The 18,119-nt window shown below is 40.8% G+C and overlaps 2 protein-coding genes across 2 annotated transcripts; both read left to right on the forward strand.

Moving 5' to 3' along the window:
- The first annotated feature begins 10,272 nt into the window (after positions 1-10,272).
- Positions 10,273-12,572, forward strand: selenoe (selenoprotein e). Its single transcript, XM_078249804.1, has 4 exons — positions 10,273-10,626; positions 10,906-10,982; positions 11,255-11,333; positions 12,259-12,572. The coding sequence occupies exons 1-4, from the start codon at positions 10,519-10,521 to the stop codon at positions 12,400-12,402; spliced, it is 408 nt and encodes a 135-aa protein (XP_078105930.1). The 5' UTR covers positions 10,273-10,518; the 3' UTR covers positions 12,403-12,572.
- A 577-nt stretch (positions 12,573-13,149) lies between these two features.
- On the forward strand, positions 13,150-15,985 carry LOC144517677 (transmembrane protein 17A). The gene is made up of 4 exons (XM_078249805.1): positions 13,150-13,276; positions 14,316-14,422; positions 14,977-15,090; positions 15,481-15,985. Exons 1-4 carry the CDS (start codon positions 13,150-13,152, stop codon positions 15,799-15,801), a joined length of 669 nt encoding a protein of 222 aa, XP_078105931.1. The 3' UTR covers positions 15,802-15,985.
- Positions 15,986-18,119: the final 2,134 nt, after the last annotated feature.

Consider the following 18,119-nt stretch of genomic DNA (forward strand, 5'->3'; position numbering starts at 1 on the left):
GCTCTAGTCAAACACAAACTTAAAAATCAGTCCTTATTTAATCGCTTTACATGACAGTCATCATATATTAATTCACTAACACCCCATTTGTTCTCAATCGGGAATTGGCCTCTTCTTGGCATCTTCTCCAAATGTCTTATTCCAGTGTACAATCAAGTACAACAATAATATGGCGAAAAAGGATGTATTGGGTAATAAACCACATAAATCTCTTATTGTATTCTTCAAACAGATTCATTTGAATGCTGATTGATATTTGACCCTTTCCTGTGACTCTGGGCTACTGGGCTGCAGAGTCCCAGGAACGGGACAGGAGTTCTCCAGAGTCATTCGGTCACAGCGGCTCTTCAAAGAGCCTGAGGGAACCAGGGAACTGTTCATTTGGCTCCTTTAGGATGGGGGGGACAAGAGCTCCTTTCATGAGGGGAAAAACAGTGGAAACTCTGTGCTAAGGAGTTAATCACGCGCTGCATATGTCCTCTTTTGGCGGAGGAATATAGCAGGACTGGGCCTCAAGGCAATGAAGGAGCATGAATGGATGGCTATAAGGATGGATGGATAGGTCATGTGATGGGTAATTGGAACCAGAAGGCGAAAGGGATTTGTTTAGGTTCTACACTTTTGCCATGGTGTTCTACTTACTGTGTACATGTGTGTAATTCATACAAAAATGTTGAGTTGTATTAGGATTTTTCAGAGCTGTCTGCAATTCTGAATTATGATCCACTTTTGGACCTGTCAGGGACTTGCCTATTTTGATTAAGGCTTGTCTTGATGCTGACAACAAATGTGGATCTGACTTTTATCTAAAAAGATAAACACTTTTGAAAAGTTTGCTTAAGATGGACTGTCTTTTCCTGTTTTCTCTAAAGCAGTACAAACAATTTAATCAACAATTTCCACATTTTGAAAGACATAAACTACTGTTTGTTGCTGTTTTAACTATGGCCCAATGCTAACACCATAGCTCAAGGGGTGGCAATGTCAGTTGTGCTACCATTGTGGTCTAGACGGAAGTATTTCAATAGCTATGGGTTGTGGGATGGATTGTCATGAAATGTTATAGATATTCAAGGTCCCCTGGTGATGTATCATTATGACTTTTGTGATCCCCTGACTATGTCATGAAATGTCTCAACTTCTATTGAATGAATTACCATGAAATTTGGTTTACACATTTATGGTTCTCACAGGCCGATTTGTAATAACTTTGTTGATCCCTTAACTTTTCATGTAGCCCATCATCAGATTGGTATGTAGTGTAAGCTAATTTATTGAGTTTCCTCTTAGCGAAATGCTCTGAGCGAATTTAAGTTGGGCTTTTATTGTGAAGGGTAGACTTTGAAGAAGTGAAGCTGTAGCGTTATGCGCTACTTTATGGGAATTAATAAAAGTGATGACCGAACTTCCTAGTTTTTGTTAAATTATACTTGCCTATAGTAGTTAGCACGCATTAGCTCAGAGGACTAACTTTGCTTGTTTACTTTTGTGAATGTCTTTGTTACCCTGAACGTCCTACCAAACGATAGTACACAGTGGCCTCCATGTTTACTTTCGTACGTCAGCGTGCTGCGTGTGACGTCTTTTCTTTTGCGCATGCGGGTCGGACATCTGGAGCGCCACTGGAACGACATAGAATCCTGCCTTTTATAGATAGATTTAAGAAATGGCTGACATCTCTACGGCCAATATCTCCAACACTAAGCAACTCACACCAAAACAAAACAACCTAGATTAATAAATAGCACTACAGGTAAGAGAAAAAATATGTATTTTAGATTTTGAGGTAAACTGTCCCTTTAAGTCTGACTCAACTACCACAGCCTTAATGTCTCCAAATCAATCTTCCTTTTAACTCCCATACGGACTGTCAGCCAAACCCCCATAAACCCCCAAATAATTTTTATTTTTCAGTTGACAATGGCTCAAAGTCTGATTCTTTGCCAGGATGGAAAGGAATGTTGACACAACTGCCTCCATCTGCCCGTCCTCAACTCGCAGATGGAGAAGATTCTCAGCTGAGCATACCAACACAGGGTCTCTGGCTTTTCATCCTAAACATGTTGTGGGAAAGTCACAGCATTTCAGTTGATTGAACATGTGTACAACATTTGATGGATTTCTTTGCCTGCTGCTTTTATATGGATTTAAATGGGAGAGCCCTTTGTATGATTATGACAATTTTGCCTTTTTATATCCCCTTTGCAGTTAGCTAAGAGAAATATTTTGTTTGTTTTATTGACTTGCTATTGAAGGTTGACGTGCGAAATATAAATTCCCTTTGGCACTGCAACACTAAGGAACACAAAGGAGCGACTGTACAGGATAACGCAAAGCTTGGTCAAAAAGTCAGGGTTAGGAGTGTGGGAAGGGGGTCCAATGACATGTCGGCTTCCAGTCTAAACATGACTTGGAGCAGGGGCGTCCTCAGTGTGCCAAGTCTATAGAAACAGCGAGGCTTTAAAACTCAGGCCCTATGAGTCAGCCAAAAGCCCTGGACTCAAAAAACCTATTCCAGTCCCTGTGTTCCATGGCAACAGGAACAGATTGGAACCACATCTGGTAGCCATTTCAGTCCCTGCAAGGAGAGGAAGAAAGAAATTTATGAGTGAGGGGGAAAAAGACAAATATTTTCTGCAATGCAAAGCAGAAAGAAAGTGGAGTTGAGTTACACTTGAAAAGGCTTGAAAATATTAATTCTTCCGAGGACTCAGTCACAAGCAGTTTTTCATGCCCATGTAAGTTCAGGATAAAGGACTAAGCTTTACTCCATTTCAGTTGAAATCTTGTAAGAGGCATTCAGTGGAAAGTAACTTCTAGTAGCATGCATGGATAGATATATTCAAGACTTCATGTGGTCATAGAGAGCCCTTTTACTGTGCCGATCCCCTTATTTGTTTTGAAAACCCATTGCTGAAATACTTGCGTTATTCATGAATTTTCAAGTTATTTCTTGAAAAACCTCAATGTAACAGAGAGTCTGAGGTTTTGACGTTTACAATCGAAAAGTAGCTTTTTGTTCTTGTGTTCAAACCACCGACTGTTTCACTGTCTGACATAGATATGTATCTGTTGCAGCACGGTTTCCTAAAGCGCAGTCATATCCCTGGCTGATTCATTGCATCAGACACGGCCAGAGGAGATTTGAAAATGCTGTTTTCGTCTCTTATCCCTGTCGACGCGCTGTCTGCAAGAAACACTGTCTAATTGCAGTCCTCCTCACACGTTAAATGTTTCTCAGCCCTTTGGAAATGCAGTAACTACGAAATGACATTTACTGGAAATGGAGCTAGTGCTTTTCTTGAGCCAAAACCACTGAGAACTGAGGTCAGCGCACAACCAGAATGGGGAAGAGGAACAGCATCAGCATTAACTGTGTGTTTATAGATTTCCAGTGACATCTAATCACTCCGCGATTTATGACCATCATTATAATAGACCCGAAACTCCCTTGCAGTGCCACTGAGCAAAAAAAGGCAACTCTTAATGCACAAATTAAGAGCAACCACACAACAAGCCGACCTCCCAAACACATGCCCAGACAATCTGGTGTTCTGAAACTAGGTCAGTAAAGTTGAAACTGAAGGAGTGTCAGTTTAGGATGGATAAACTTGTCAATATTGTGCTTAAAGTCAATGTATGAGACTAAAACTGCTATTTACTTTAGTTGAACCCACTTTGCTTTATCCATCACATGTCAAACTACATGGAACTGGAGCCATGAATCATTATTCTAGCAGTGTTAGGACATAGAGCATCTGGAAGACACATACCAAAGTTCTGTAAATGTGGAAATACAAATGAATATGAATAGCCAGAAATGTAATTAAGCCACAGTTGCTCTTTCTATAGCTGGATGGAGATTTTTCTCTCTCTTTTTTTCCTTTTCTTTCACATGGAGGGGTGTGCAAAAAGTTGTCTAGGAGCTTCAAATTGCCCTGGATTTTTCCACCTTTGTCAGCATAATTCAATGCAATGAGTGTATTAGTGGAGACGATTTGGATGGCTAATAGAAAGCAGATCAGTTAGCTGCTCTTCCTTTCTCTCTCATTCTTGTTCTTTTTTTTTTTTAAACCCCTCTTTCCCTCATGTTTTTTCTCTGTAGCCTATTTTCCTTCTCCCTCATTCACTTATTCCTAGCTCTTCTCCTCCCCCGTCCTATATTCCCTCACATACCCATCCATCCGCTATCTGTGCAGTAAAGTGGGACTTCAGACTCCATAATGTGGCTTGAGGTTTCAGCTTTCACATAATTCCACAGGCTGATCCAATGGTTTTTTTCCCCCCCTCTCTACTTCTCACTCACTCCAACCTGGAGAGGCAGAGAAAGAGCGAGAAAGTTGTGGCCTTATTCCAGATATTGGGATAGAAAATGATCACAAGACCAAAAGTGTCTGCCCAAACCCAAGGAAAATAAGCAGATGGCTTATGTTTTTATACACTGAACCCCAACTGTCCCGACAATCAGTCCTGTCTACAACTGACAAACTGTAGCTTGCAACAGCTTTGTTGTTTGAGAGGCAAATTTTCACTCCAAATTTGTTGCCAAAATCAGTCACAGAAACAGAGTTACAATGCAGAGTTACTTGCCTTTAGCCTGCAGGAACATTTCCCTGTCTTTCAAACGGCATCAGATTTGCTTTATCACGTCTTTGTGACTCAGAGGCCGGGTCAGGATTATTCACCCCATTCTTATCCATGTCCTCTTTGGTTAGACACACTTTGATAACAGCCTAAAAAAGGCAGAGCAGTTGCCTTTACTTGTACGTATATGGATACCAGGGTGTATTTTATTGTATGTGGTTGCAGTGCCCTGGCATGTGAAGGGAAGTGTTGGCTGTATATTTACCGTCACTGTGGCTGTGTGCTGGTGTGTACCCGACCCTTACAGCCCTGTTATACTTCACAGAACAACACTGGAGCCATTATAGGGAGCCATGTGTTTCTGATTACCCAGACACAGATTAGAGGGAGGGGAGCAGTGGTTGCTGTCTGCTTGCCCCCCGGCTCCTCTGATGTGGCCACCAACTGGACATCCATCAGTGCAAATCCATCCACCACCCTCGCCCCCTTCCCACCTCTGCGCCAAACCTTCACATCTGCCACGATGTCACCACCAAGCCTAACTATCGACTTATTCTGTTCCCCATTTAAATATGCAAACACTGGAATCTCAGCGAAAGCATTCCTACTTGACCTACATATCGTGGCAAAAGCACCAAGCTGTCACTGCTGTATTCCTAACAAAAAGTGCACTCCTTTCTAAATCATAAACACTGTTGTGGCTCTGGCACAAGAGACGTATTGGGTTTGTTGTTGCTTTAGCATGTGATACTTATTTGAACTCCAAAAAGGAAATTCTCTTTTGATTTCCCCCCCCCCTCTCTAGGGAGGTCAGAGGTCAGTGTCAGAACAGCATCACAGAGTGTGAAGAATCAATGATTTGCAGGACACTTCTGCAGGGTAACTATGTGGGACTGAAGGGACACTTAACCCGCGGTCAACCGGCCACCCAAAAAAAAAAAAAAAAAAGCTTTCTTCACATTCAGTGTCCTACAATTGTCAAAATGTGCTAATCCTTACTGTACTACATATACTTTTTGAATATTACAGCATTTAGCATTTTCTGTCAAAGTTTAAGTTGCTGCAGGGTTTTTTGTGGCCTTTTCAGAAGTGGTCATAATCATTGTCAATGCAGCCAGTTTCTCATCACCCTTTATGACAATGTGGCGAGAAGTGGAATATTTAGATATAAATACTAGAAGGGGGAACTAAAGATAACCAAGGAGAGAAACTAACTTAGGAACCGACAACGCCACCTGGGGACTTGCACCCCGTGATATGAAAACCAAATTCTGATAAGGACACGGGGTCAAAACTGATGAGGCAGAGACAGTAGGTAAAAACAGAACAAATGTTTTTATTAACAAAAATGATCTAAAAGCAGACAACTATAACAATACTAAAACTCTAATGAAATACAAATAAACTCAAATTAGTGGGCTGGGGCTTCAGTGGGGGCAGACTACTGAAAGGATACCCCGTCTCCCTAGTCTGGGGGGTAACACCACAACAAAACATGCACTAACAGAGTCCCAGTGCCTACTTGCATGCAACGGGAGCGATGTTCGACACGGTGCCTAGCCGCCCACCTGAGGACACCCAGGCCACACCAAAACAGCAAGAGAACAAAAAGAAAGACACTCCTGAAACAAAGAATCAAAAATTAACAAAAACCAACAACCCCATTGGTAGCTAAATCTCAGAACATATACTCAAGTGAAATAAATATATTCAAACTAAACAGACTTATTAAATAAACTAAAGAAAAGAAAAAGCAAACCTAACAAAAACAAAGTAAACAGAACAGCAACAGGTGAACCTAAAACACAAAAAGGCACATGTTAGTTGGGGGGACAACTTTAAATCACCAAGAGAGACTAAAAATGGGGACCCTACTCACCACCTTCAGCAGGCAACCACCACCAGGGACCAGCAAAAGGCTAAACTGACCCAGCTGAGGGTTTCTATACCTCACCTGGGCAGGGGGAGGAGCTAAGGGAGGAGTTTTGCTGGACTACTGGAGTTGCGTTCACAACACCTCACTGTGGTTCACTACAACAAGCCAGATGGTGTTTAAAACAACTATGTAAAAGCTTTATTGCTTCAGCCCTGTGGATGCCAACTGCGATTATAATTATTGGGATAGTGAGTTTGTGCCAACTGTTGGACCGTGGTGTGAATTTCACTACTGTATGGGGTGGTGAAAGAAGTATTTACATCTTTAGATAGGAATAGTTCAACATTTTTGGAAATTTGTTTATACACTTTCTTCCTGAGGGTTAGATGAGAAGACTAATTCCACCCTTATAACTGTTATGTATAAAGCTGGAGGTAAATATGGCAATTCATAGTTTTTATGTAGGATTGTGTGCAGGACTTTTTCTTGCCCGGTGCAGTGAATTCCTATTCCTTTTTATATCAATCTTCTCATCTAACTCTTGGCAAGAAAGCTAATAATGCATTTCCCAAAATGTATACTTCTTCTGTAAGTAAAGTAATATCACAGTGTACAAAGTCAAAATGTGTACTTATGTACTGAATATATTATGGTCAAAGTGTTGGCTGTATATTTACCGTCACTGTGGCTGTGTGCTGGTGTGTACCCGACCCTTACAGCCCTGTTATACTTCACAGAACAACACTGGAGCCATTATAGGTATAAATGTATTGAAAGGTACTCATTATTGTTGTAACTGGTTAGGGTGGAGCTAATTTTAACTATAGCCTCCCTATAGGACGTAATCTCAGTAAAAAGCAGCAGCCTTTTCTCACCTTTACCATCGACATAACAAAAACCATGCAAACAAGTCACTGGCAGCAAACCATCCTTGTCATCTGTTCCTGTACAACACAGATACTCTACCAAGGCCAGCAGCATCTCGCAGCCTTCTGTGTGAGGAAAATTGGAGCCACTTATTTTAGGTCGTAGGTTCAAGTCAACCGCAAGCTAAATCAAACTCTCATTTACTACATCAGCTGTAAATTTGCTCACGGTTAGTGTCACACATAGACATTTCACTCCATTCCTCTGTTTTTATTGCTTCATTTAATCGTTCTATGTATAAGCTCTCCATAAGAGAATAATACAATGAAAACACAGTCACTTGTAGTTTCCTTAACCAGATGCAATGTTGTATTATGTACTGTGCTGACAAACCATAACCTCCACGAGGTTATGGCCACTTACTATACAGTATACAGTGCAGCACACTCATTAGCATTGTATTTTTATTGAATGAAGCCCTCCACATGGCCCTCACTTCTTTCAGCACTGCCTCTCTTCTTTATAAGCAGCAGGCAGACAGGCAGACAGGCAGCAGGCTTCCCCCCAGTTGCCCCGAGGCTCCAGACAGATGAGCACACAGACACACACACACACACACACACACACACACACACACACACACACACACACACACACACACACACACACACACACACACACACACACACACACACACACACACACAGAGATAACTGTTTATACCCAAAGTTACATTTTTTATTCATCTCCCTTGGTCATCCTTAAACATATAAATACATTTCCCCTCTAAGGCACAGAGAAATAGACACCAGAGCCAAATATTTCTCACAAATGGCCATGCAGACACACAACCTAATGTCCCACTGGCTGGTAGGCAGCATCCGGTACTTTGGAGAAACAGGAAGTGTGTGTATCTTTATAACAAGCTCTCCAAGGGAGGCAGGATTACAGTGAGGTGTTTAAGTGTTTGATCTTTTGCCAGCTGCGAATGTTGCAATTTGCAAAATCCTACTGGAAAAAGTTGCTCAGTACACATTTTGTAAATGTCTTCATCGTCTACGTCTCTGTTCCGTAACCCTAGTTATAAATGACTGCGTTTTCCCCTTTATCAGCACATTAATAATAACAACATCCCCTATTTGGCTTGCACCACATGATGTAAGCTGAAACATGCTGAATGTGAACACATATGGTATGCATTCACACATATAGACTGAGGAATCAGCCACAGTGAGATCACCCCACCCCCACTGCTCATTGTGTTTTCTCTCCTCTCTCATCAGCTCTTTCTTTCTCTCAATCAACTTTTTAAGATCTTTCAGGCCAAACATACATTGTGAGAAACCAATCTGGAATGGAATTTTAAAACTCAAAGATGCAAATGTAAAACCCCAGCAAGAGGAGTGTACAGGCCCGTGGATTTACGATGGCTGCCAAGGGGAGGAAACCCTGTTAAAAAAGGGGACTGTTTTACTGCCATTTGACACATAATCTCAGACAGTACATGCAGAATGCAGGGCTGAGCTGCAGAGCTCTGTGTCTGGAAAAGATAGAGACAGAGAGATGGTTTTGCTTCAGCATTCCAGGCAGGAATGGCTTATTTTTGTTGGAAACATAATTGTCTGTGGCTTGGATTTTGGAAGTACATTTTACCCGCCAAACTGCCATAAAGTGTACATGTGGGTGTTGCTGCCCTCTTGTGGTGACCTGACGTATTTGCTTTTTCACAACAGAGTTGAGTAAACTTGGAGGCGAGAGATGTTTTCCTTTTTCAGGGTGTTAACACAAGTGCAAATGTGCTGTGCTGTCATGAGGTCTGATTTCATACATGAGTACACAATGGAATTAAACATTACTTCTAATGCAACTAAACAGTGAGAAAGAAATGCACTGGAGGTTTGCCATAATGTTATTTTGTATCTGTTGCTGACTTTGTTTGCAATACTACTTTAGAATATCCAGAATGCAATTATGAAAATGTAACAGCTGTATCGTAAGATAAACATTTTTGGACAAAAACATGAAAAATGGGATGTCATTAAATTAGGTTCTGCATACAGAGTTTAGAGTTAAAGGAGTAGTTTAATATTCTGGAAAATATGTTTATTTGCTTTCTTGCTGCATTTCTGTGCAGCGTCTCGGGGGGATCACTGTGCCTGGCTGTTTGGCAAGACATAGGCTACTTACATAATGTAACTTCCCGTAAAAAAAATATATATTTTTTTTTCCATTGCTGTTTGTGTGTGAATAAACAACATATGAATGTTAATTAGAGAGATTTAGAGGTGTCAGCATATTTTTGAACTGAGCCTGGCTGGTTCTTTCCCCATGTTTCCAGTTTTTATGTTAAGCTAACAGCCTTAATAAAAATGAGAGTAGTATCAATCCTTTCATCTAACTCTCAAAAATAAAACGAAATAAGTGTATTTCAGCAAGTTAAAAATGTAGGCTACTTAACTGATTATACTAACCAGGGCATAATGTTCACATGTGTTTCAGACTTCAAAATGAGTGGCCATTTGTGGTACTTTGCTGATACAAAAAGTACAAAAAAATTTCACCCAGTGACATCATTTAGGATGTTGTCTTCACCACTAGTCCAAAACAAATCTAAGAGTTTAAGCTAGAGAAGGTAATATGTTCCCCTAATACAGATACTCTCCGACAAAGTTTCTAAATCATTATTTTTATTGCAAGTCCTTTTTTCTTTCTTTAAGGACACCTGTACAAAACCAGTATAGCTAAAATTAGCTTTTCAGCAGCTATGAGAGTGTGGCTGGTTCTTAGTGGCCCTCAGCCACCTGCAAGTTACATTGTATGGGAAAAAATGATAAGAGAACAGATGTTCTGTGGACCCCCAATGACATCTGATGTGGAAGAAACTATAAACTATAAAGCCAGGGGCCTCTTCATGGCCTTTGGAAAATTAAAAATAGCCTAATAAAGAAGAGCTAACAGCAAAAGAACAATATGTCTAACCATTGACCTGCTTTTCAGATTACAAATAATTTGTGATAGAAAAACACTAAGAAAAAGTAAGTACGATCTAACACAGGAGGGCACTGCCCCCCAACAGGAATGTGCCGTGGTCTTGTCCACCTTGAGAAACTGTCCAAGTGGATTAAAGGGTTAGATATTGCCGGTAATAACTTAGGCAAAAGCACTCAAGGGTACTAATTTGTCAGAAAAAAATGTGGGCCTTCTTGGTGCTCACTTTTGCCCTCGCTGTTAGAGCATCAGACACTAACAACGACACAGCGGCTGAAGAAAAGCTTGATATAGCCAGAGGTAAACTGCTGGTGAGTACAGATTGAAATCATTTACGTACTTTAACTTCAAACTTCCAATGTGGCTATCTTGTAATGTCCTTAAAATGTTTAGGAATTTGTGATAGGAACACAGTAGCCTAAGTAAATAAGCAAATGAGTAAGATGGGAGGATAAGCCATGTGCTGTCATGTCAGTATGCCTTATGTTGAGATATGAAACCTATTTCTTGCACCTTTGATCCAACAAATAACAAAGCGTGCACAATGCTATTTGTCATGCTGTTTTAACTGTCTGTCGTTTTCCCCGCAGGCTCCCAGTGTGGTGGGATGAGGCATAAAGAAAATGCCCGAGCTCCATCATTTTCTTCTGGAGCGCTGGGCTTTATAGTATCCTTTTACTCTTCTGTTCCTCAGGCTGGTTGTTAAGACCTGACCTTTACAAAAAAAAGAAGAAGAAGAAAAAAAACCTTTCTCACGACCTCATTTACACACAAAACAATGTTTTTAGCAAGTTGCCAAGTCCGGTGCCAGCTCTGTGAGCTTTCCAAAAAAATGTGCTCTTCCAAGTTGAAATCATGTTGAGTGAGCCTAAAATAGCAATGTGCTTTATTCCTCACTGCCTACCTGTTGTTTCCCTTGATCCGTTCTTTCCTGTGTAGCCACAACTTGGAATACGATTCATCGGAGGAGAAGAATCCCCGTCTGATACTCTATAACGAAAAGGACGAGGTTGTAAAGGTGAGATGTGAGTTCAGGGATCTTTTACACATCCGCCTTGTGATGGGGCTTATCTAGGGAGCTCCAGGATGTCAAGACAGATTCATGTAGGGAAGTTTTATGACTGCTGCACCTGATATCGGATCATCTGTCAGATTTCAAGTCACACAGACCGAGTGTGTTTGAAAGAGCGAGACAGAGTTACAAAAAAAAACAGATGGAAAGAAAGAGTGACAGTAAGAAAGTATATAAATTAGGGTTTCTGACAGCTGAGCAATATTTTCTGTACTGAAATAGGACAGTTGGTATGACTAATGATATGAATTTGAACTGAAATTGTTTGTTATGCCTTGAAATTACAACTGTTCAGTGTTTCCCACTGACTTTTATTTTTGTCAGAGTAGAAAAAGCCTGTGAATCTGCAATCAAGACAGTAGGAGACAATTAAACCCTCCATTGAAACCAATACTAATGAATTCATTTAGCGTTAGCCTCTTCTAAATGCGCAAAGAGCCCCTGCTGTGATTTAAAAGTAAACTTCTCACATACTTTACTGCTTTTTGGGGGTTTTCACCTTTTCACACAATTTTCCCTCATAATGCTTATATAGGGGTTTTTATTTTGTCACATTCAGGGTTTATTGTTTCTTGTTTCCATTTATTGGATAATGTGGGCGGCCTTTGAGAATGTTATTTAACTTCATATGAAGATGTATTTCAGAGACTAAATTACTGAATAATAAATGAAAATAAATGTGCAAGGAGGGACCTCTATATCAGTGACTGAACATGTTTTAATAAAAATCCATTATTGGGCAACCAAATTAATGTATCAGAATAAAAAAAACATATACTTCTCTGCCTACATCTAACTTACACTGCATTACTGATTTTAGGCCTTTATCCATGTGTCTAAATGCATGTGTGTTTCCTTCCCGACACGTCAGACTGTTCCTGTGAAGAAAATGAAGGCAGACGAGATCAGCAGCCTGTTGGACTCACTAGGTTTCTACAAGAGGTCCCAGAAAGGGGAAGAGGTGCCAGAGGAGTTCCAGCATTTTCCCCTGCGCACCCCTAGGGACGAGCTGTGATGACATCTTGTGGCCGAACTCTGCCGCTGCACCCCGTCACATTAATGACGAGTGGGGCCCCAAGGCCAAAACGATAAGCCAGGCACCATTCTGAGGACTCGCTGGCCGGGTGCGGCGTGCAGTGTGTTAGGCATTGCTGTGTAACTCTGTTTATGTGCTTTAAATAAAAAAGGCCATAAAACACCACAACGAATGGATTGATGCATTTAATGTCCCTGATGTCTCCATTTAATTTAAGCTACTAGTCACTTGGAATGGTATACATTAAAACATAATGCAGAAAATGTGCACACACTGAAAACAGACATTTGAATGAGTTTTATATGTATTTGGGAGAACAATTGTATTTGTGTGCAAAAAGGGAAGATTTGTATTTTCCTAAATGAACATGCATTGTTCTGGTTTTCATTTTGGTCCCTTTATTTCTGTAAAGCGTTAACGAATGTTACATTCTCTAATTAGATAAACAAATTTACTGGGCATCATGAACGGCCGCTTGATTACTTAGTAACAAACTGCCATGCGGCTGTCTCAGCCTAATCCTCAGCCCGCCTACCTCACTATAATCTGATTAGCAGTGGAGTCTGCCAGCATGCGCCTGAGTGTGTTCATTTATATCTGTGCCTTCATGCATTTGTGTACTTGTGTGACTTAAAACAACAAGATTTGGCAGGAACACAAACACAGTTTTAAACCGTTACACTTCCTGACTCCTTGGCTCCGTCATGGTCACCAGCTCTACCCACAATGCCTGTGTTTTACTCACCTGTTCCCGAGAACCTGCAGATGGGTCTGGCCTATATGGGAGGCTCTGTGTTCACCAACAACAGGACAGCAGACAGTGACTTCACCAGGGAGCAGGAGGACGCGTCTGGTTGGTTACTGCTTCCACAGACTGTTTACAATTATAGTTTACTGCAATATAAGATCACATTTTAGAATACATTATAGTATAATAGTGATACTGTATATGGAAAACATGTGTATATGTAACTGAAACAAGTTCTGATATATAACTCATGTGAGGGGTAGACAAAATAATGTAAACACTTAAGAACAACTACGTTTAACTTCAAGGTAGATCACCATTGTCAACATTTTTAATACTGTTTCTATTGCCATATTATGTTATATTTTTATAAAATGATGCTCCTGCAATTATTGATGTATGTTTTGAATTTTTTGTTACCTGTGTTATGCCACTAAAAGTCACACGCCAAGGTTTTGCTGTCCGGACCTCATTTATAGCTCACAAATGTTGCTTACTGCTATTGAACTTATAATCAACCTTTGCAGTGCCCCTTATTTTGATTAAAGTTGCACTATGAGTTCCTGCATGGTTTCAACGCGATTTCATTTTTGTCTCAAATCATAGGCATCTCTCCTTGATCCGCTAGGTGCCTGCCCCCTGAATACACTGTGAAAAAGCCCGGCCTCAGGAGACAACACTGGGGTCGTAAATGTCAAACAAACACCAGAGGCACAGGCTGTGCACCAAAATACAACAAACCACTCCAGCCAATCATAGACAAGATGGTTGGGGGAGGGGGTGGGGGTTAGTGACAGTCAGTCATGACAGTTACGGAAACATGGAGGGAGGGGCGAGCTTGCTCTGTTTAGTTTGAAATTTACTTGGAACGTCAACAGAAGTGACCATGCAGGAACTCATAGTGCACCTTTATGTTTGATTCAAAGTTAAGTCCCTTTTCACGTGTACATTATTGTGTCTACCTTCTGTACACAGACAAATCATAGGCTACCCCTGAAATCTAAATTGTGGAACATTGTATTAGATGCAACTGTCTGTATTGTGCAAAGAAAACGTTATTTTCGTAAGTGTGTGTTCATAATAGCAAAACGTTGGATGTAATGAATATGAGTGTTTATACAGTAGACTTGTATTTGTCTTGCAGTGGTCAACGAGCTGGTTTCTTACCTTCCCCTGCAGATGCTTCTTTACTTCAACATGTTTTATTTTCCCTGTTGGTGGTTTTCTGCTGTTTTCATGTTGGAAGTCAAGGTCAGTTGGGTGGTAGGGAAGCGATACCATTCATAAGATAAACCTTAGATAAATCCTTTTAAAAAGAGGAGTCATTCAATCAACTCACAGACTCTTGGTCCATAGCAAGGTTAGTGTTTCCAGAATTGATAGATAATTCATTGGACAGTTTGGATGACCTGCATGTTGCATCACTAATGTCATAATTTAATGTATTCAGAGGTGTGTTGAATCTATTCAACTTCCACTGTGTCAAATTGGAAAACTAGTGACTTTGGCGCTATCTAGTGGTAGTAGCAAAAAAGACTCCATGGTAACTCCCTCAGATCAAACCAAAAAACCACTGGAGTGAAAGCAACACAGCCTACAGAAGACTGCACCACTTTTCACCGGGATTGTCTCATCTTTCTGTAAAGCCAAACTTATGCTATCAGAATCATTTGAAAGATGTTAAAGTCACATCATACTTTCATAAGTGTTTTTATGTGTGTTTGCCCCCTAAATAGCATACTGTTTAAAGTGTTTTGAACTGCAAGTCATACCTTCCTGACAGTCCAGCTCTGCTTTATTTCCAGTTCTATTATCTTCCCGGGTACTACCAGGCTCTGCTTATAACCGGGATGATCCTCCTCACAGTCACTGAAGCGGTCAGACTTTATCTGGGCTACATTGGCAACCTTAAGGAAAAGGTAATTCAAACCAACATCCTCTTTCAACCACAACGCAGAGCTCTTTAATAGACTTGTCTCCATAATAACATAGTGGAGGAAGGGGCTACTTAAGTATTCTGTCTGCATGTGTAAACAATCAGCTCTTGGCTACAACTGTCTATTAAGTTTGTGTGTGTGTGTGTGTGTGTGCGTGTGTGTGTGTGTGTGTGTGTGTGTGTGTGTGCGTGTGTGTGTGTGCGCGTGTGTGTGTGCGCGTGTGTGTGTGCGTGTGCGTGTGTGTGTGTTCAGGTGTGTGTGCGTGTCTTTGCTTTCGTGTGGATACAAGCGAAGCACTTGATGCCTGACTGCTCTATCTTTGCATCGCCTCCATCCACTAACCCAAAATTCTCCTTCCCTCCCTGTCATCAGGTGCCAGAGCTGGCAGCCTTCTGGCTCCTGTCTTTCATGTTTCAGCTGCCAGTGCTGCTGTTTTTCCTGACTGATGAAGGAATTATCATCCTGCCTCTAGAGAGAGCTGTGCACTCCCTCTACCTCCTCTTCCTGCTCGTCCAGATCCTGGCTTCCTTCCTGGCTCTCAGGACCATGACCCGAAAGCTCACACTGCTTTTCCATTTGCGCCAGTTTGGCAAGGTGGAGAGCTTTCGCCACGCAGGGCTGAGCCCTGTCTACGGGCTGCCCTACCACCGCAGTGTGCTGCCCATGTCACCCACCCATAATATGTACCATTAAAGTCAAAATTTCCTTTTCCAATTAACCTTACACTTGTCTCTCTAATTTACAGTACTGTTTGTCTACTTATAGTTTCGAAAACTGCATTATGTGCTTCCCCAAATGCCTCCCTGCAATTGCTGGAGAACAAATGTGAGTTTGTTATTTGAAATTGTGAGCATTTAAATACAATTATCCAACTAATTTGTAAAAACTGTGTTCTGTCAATCTATATGTGACTGCATTGCATTCTGGTCTTTTGAGGCCACTGTGCAGAAATGTACTGTATGTGTGCCATATCTTCCTGTATGACTTCTGATCATGTGTGTAAAATGACAGCTCTAGAAAGAACACAGAAAAATCCTGACATTTGCTGTTGATGTTTTAAAAAGATGAAAAACATCAGTTTTAGCCCGACTCTAAATGTCAAAACCTGACACCATGTCAGCCAAAGTGTCATGTTGCAACATAAAAACACAGCAAAACACACCATCAAAGAAAAAAACGGCCTCAGAAATACAAGGCAGTACATTGCCAGTAGCTGCTTTTATCAAACATTGTTATAAAGGGTTTCATTTTTTTTCCTCTTCTTTAATGATGATGGATAATGGAGGCTGGAGTGTTGGTAGAACAGAATTGTTTTTACCAAGGTAGATTCGGTTTTCTTCAGCCCATGATACAAGATTAGTGTTTACCCGTGTAGAGTAACCTGTTGTTTTGATCCTGGAAGGAACAATGTGAGACTTTAAATTCTTCCAATTTAACTTTAAGTTGTTCCTACAGTAGGCTATATGATACCATTACAGTTTGATGAGTGGGATGCACAAATCAAATTTCTTAAGGCTAGCAAAGTGAAAGAGTTAAAGTCTGACTGCAGCAGAATTGTGTTGAATATGTGTGACCACACAGTGGCAGTCAGCAACCAAAAGAAGGATGGCGAGCATTTGACCATGCTGCAAAGTCCAATGAGAACAGATTATAATGCTACACATGTCCTGATCAGGAAAGCCTCTGGCAGTATAATAAAGGTTATGCCTGTCCGCACTTGAATATGATGATGTATTATTTGATGATCTATAACTCCTGGTCGTGTCAACATGGAAATCGATTTCACATTTTGTTGTCTACACATCTTATCCCTCTGTTTGGATAGAATTTAAGCCACTATAGATGTCACACTTGTTTTCACAACAAGCTTACAGCTAATGTTTGGTGCTCTATTATTCCTTTGCTGGTGAGAAATGGTTTAACGTGTAGTGCACTAAGTAGTCAACAAACTGCGAGAGTCACAGTTTCTGTGATCCAACATGCTTATTCTGCTCTACTTTACATTCAGAAAACAACAAGCTGCAGTGGCTGCTGCACTGTTCATGGAGAACAGAAAATGGAGGATGTAATGCAGGCCTATGCTTACCACTTTATGTGGAAGTAGGTGCTCAAAAGGAACGTGAGGTCACATATTGCTGCAAAAAAGAAACATGGAAAACCTATTTACTTTTCTTATATTTAAATCTGAACACTAAAGGGGTTGAAACAAGTGTACCTTCATCAAAGTGGCACCAAACACATACAAGATCTTACATGATGCCATTACCCTTTAACCTCAATTTAAAATGCTCAATCTATCATGAATTTTACCTGTGTGACCTTGTGGAGTTACTGGTGATGAGGCAGCTCGGTTTGGTGCTTAGCACAAAGATAAAATACAACAAAACAACAGTTTACTAAGTGGTTCTAAACAAGAGGTATCGGGAAATACAGCAGACATATGTATTTCCTCAGCTGGCACATGCTTGAGTCTTTTAGGTCTTCTCTGAAAAGCATGCAGATACACACCACACATTTACACGTATAGAGTTGTGCCCCTAAATATATCTACAGATGTACTTAAATATCTGTGTAGACACACATCACACACATATTGCGAGTTTCATTTAGTCTTGTATCTGCGACCAGACAGAAGTAATGTAAAGAGGTAACTGAGTGTGTGTGTGTGTGTGTGTGTGTGTGTGTGTGTGTGTGTGTGTGTGTGTGTGTGTGTGTGTGTGTGTGTGTGTGTGTGTAATTTGCTGTGTATGTGGTTATCATAAAAATGTTCTGAAATCTGAAAGTTGTGATGTAATAATTTGGCAGGAAACATGACATCACTTATCGTTTTCCCCTCTTTGAGGTTTCTTCCTTAGTTAATCACCACGATCTTGTTAATTTGCCTGCCCAGCTGGCCCTTGTCCCTCATTACCTTGTCCCAGTTTATAAATGCAGGGTGGTTTTCCCAGTCTGTTTGTTGTCTGTCTGTACCTGTGATGCCTTATTACTGCTGCTTTCACTTCTTTTGTTGC

Source organism: Sander vitreus, chromosome 5 (genome assembly GCF_031162955.1).
Source record: "Sander vitreus isolate 19-12246 chromosome 5, sanVit1, whole genome shotgun sequence".
NCBI classification, from domain to species: domain Eukaryota; kingdom Metazoa; phylum Chordata; class Actinopteri; order Perciformes; family Percidae; genus Sander; species Sander vitreus.

Coding starts and splice junctions, on each gene's coding strand:
- LOC144517677 (XM_078249805.1), top strand. CDS start 13,150: ATGCCTGTGTTTTACTCACCTGTTCCCGAGAACCTGCAGATGGGTCTG. Junction 14,423..14,976: donor TTTTCATGTTGGAAGTCAAG/GTCAGTTGGGTG, acceptor CTTTATTTCCAG/TTCTATTATCTTCCCGGGTA. Junction 15,091..15,480: donor TTGGCAACCTTAAGGAAAAG/GTAATTCAAACC, acceptor CCCTGTCATCAG/GTGCCAGAGCTGGCAGCCTT.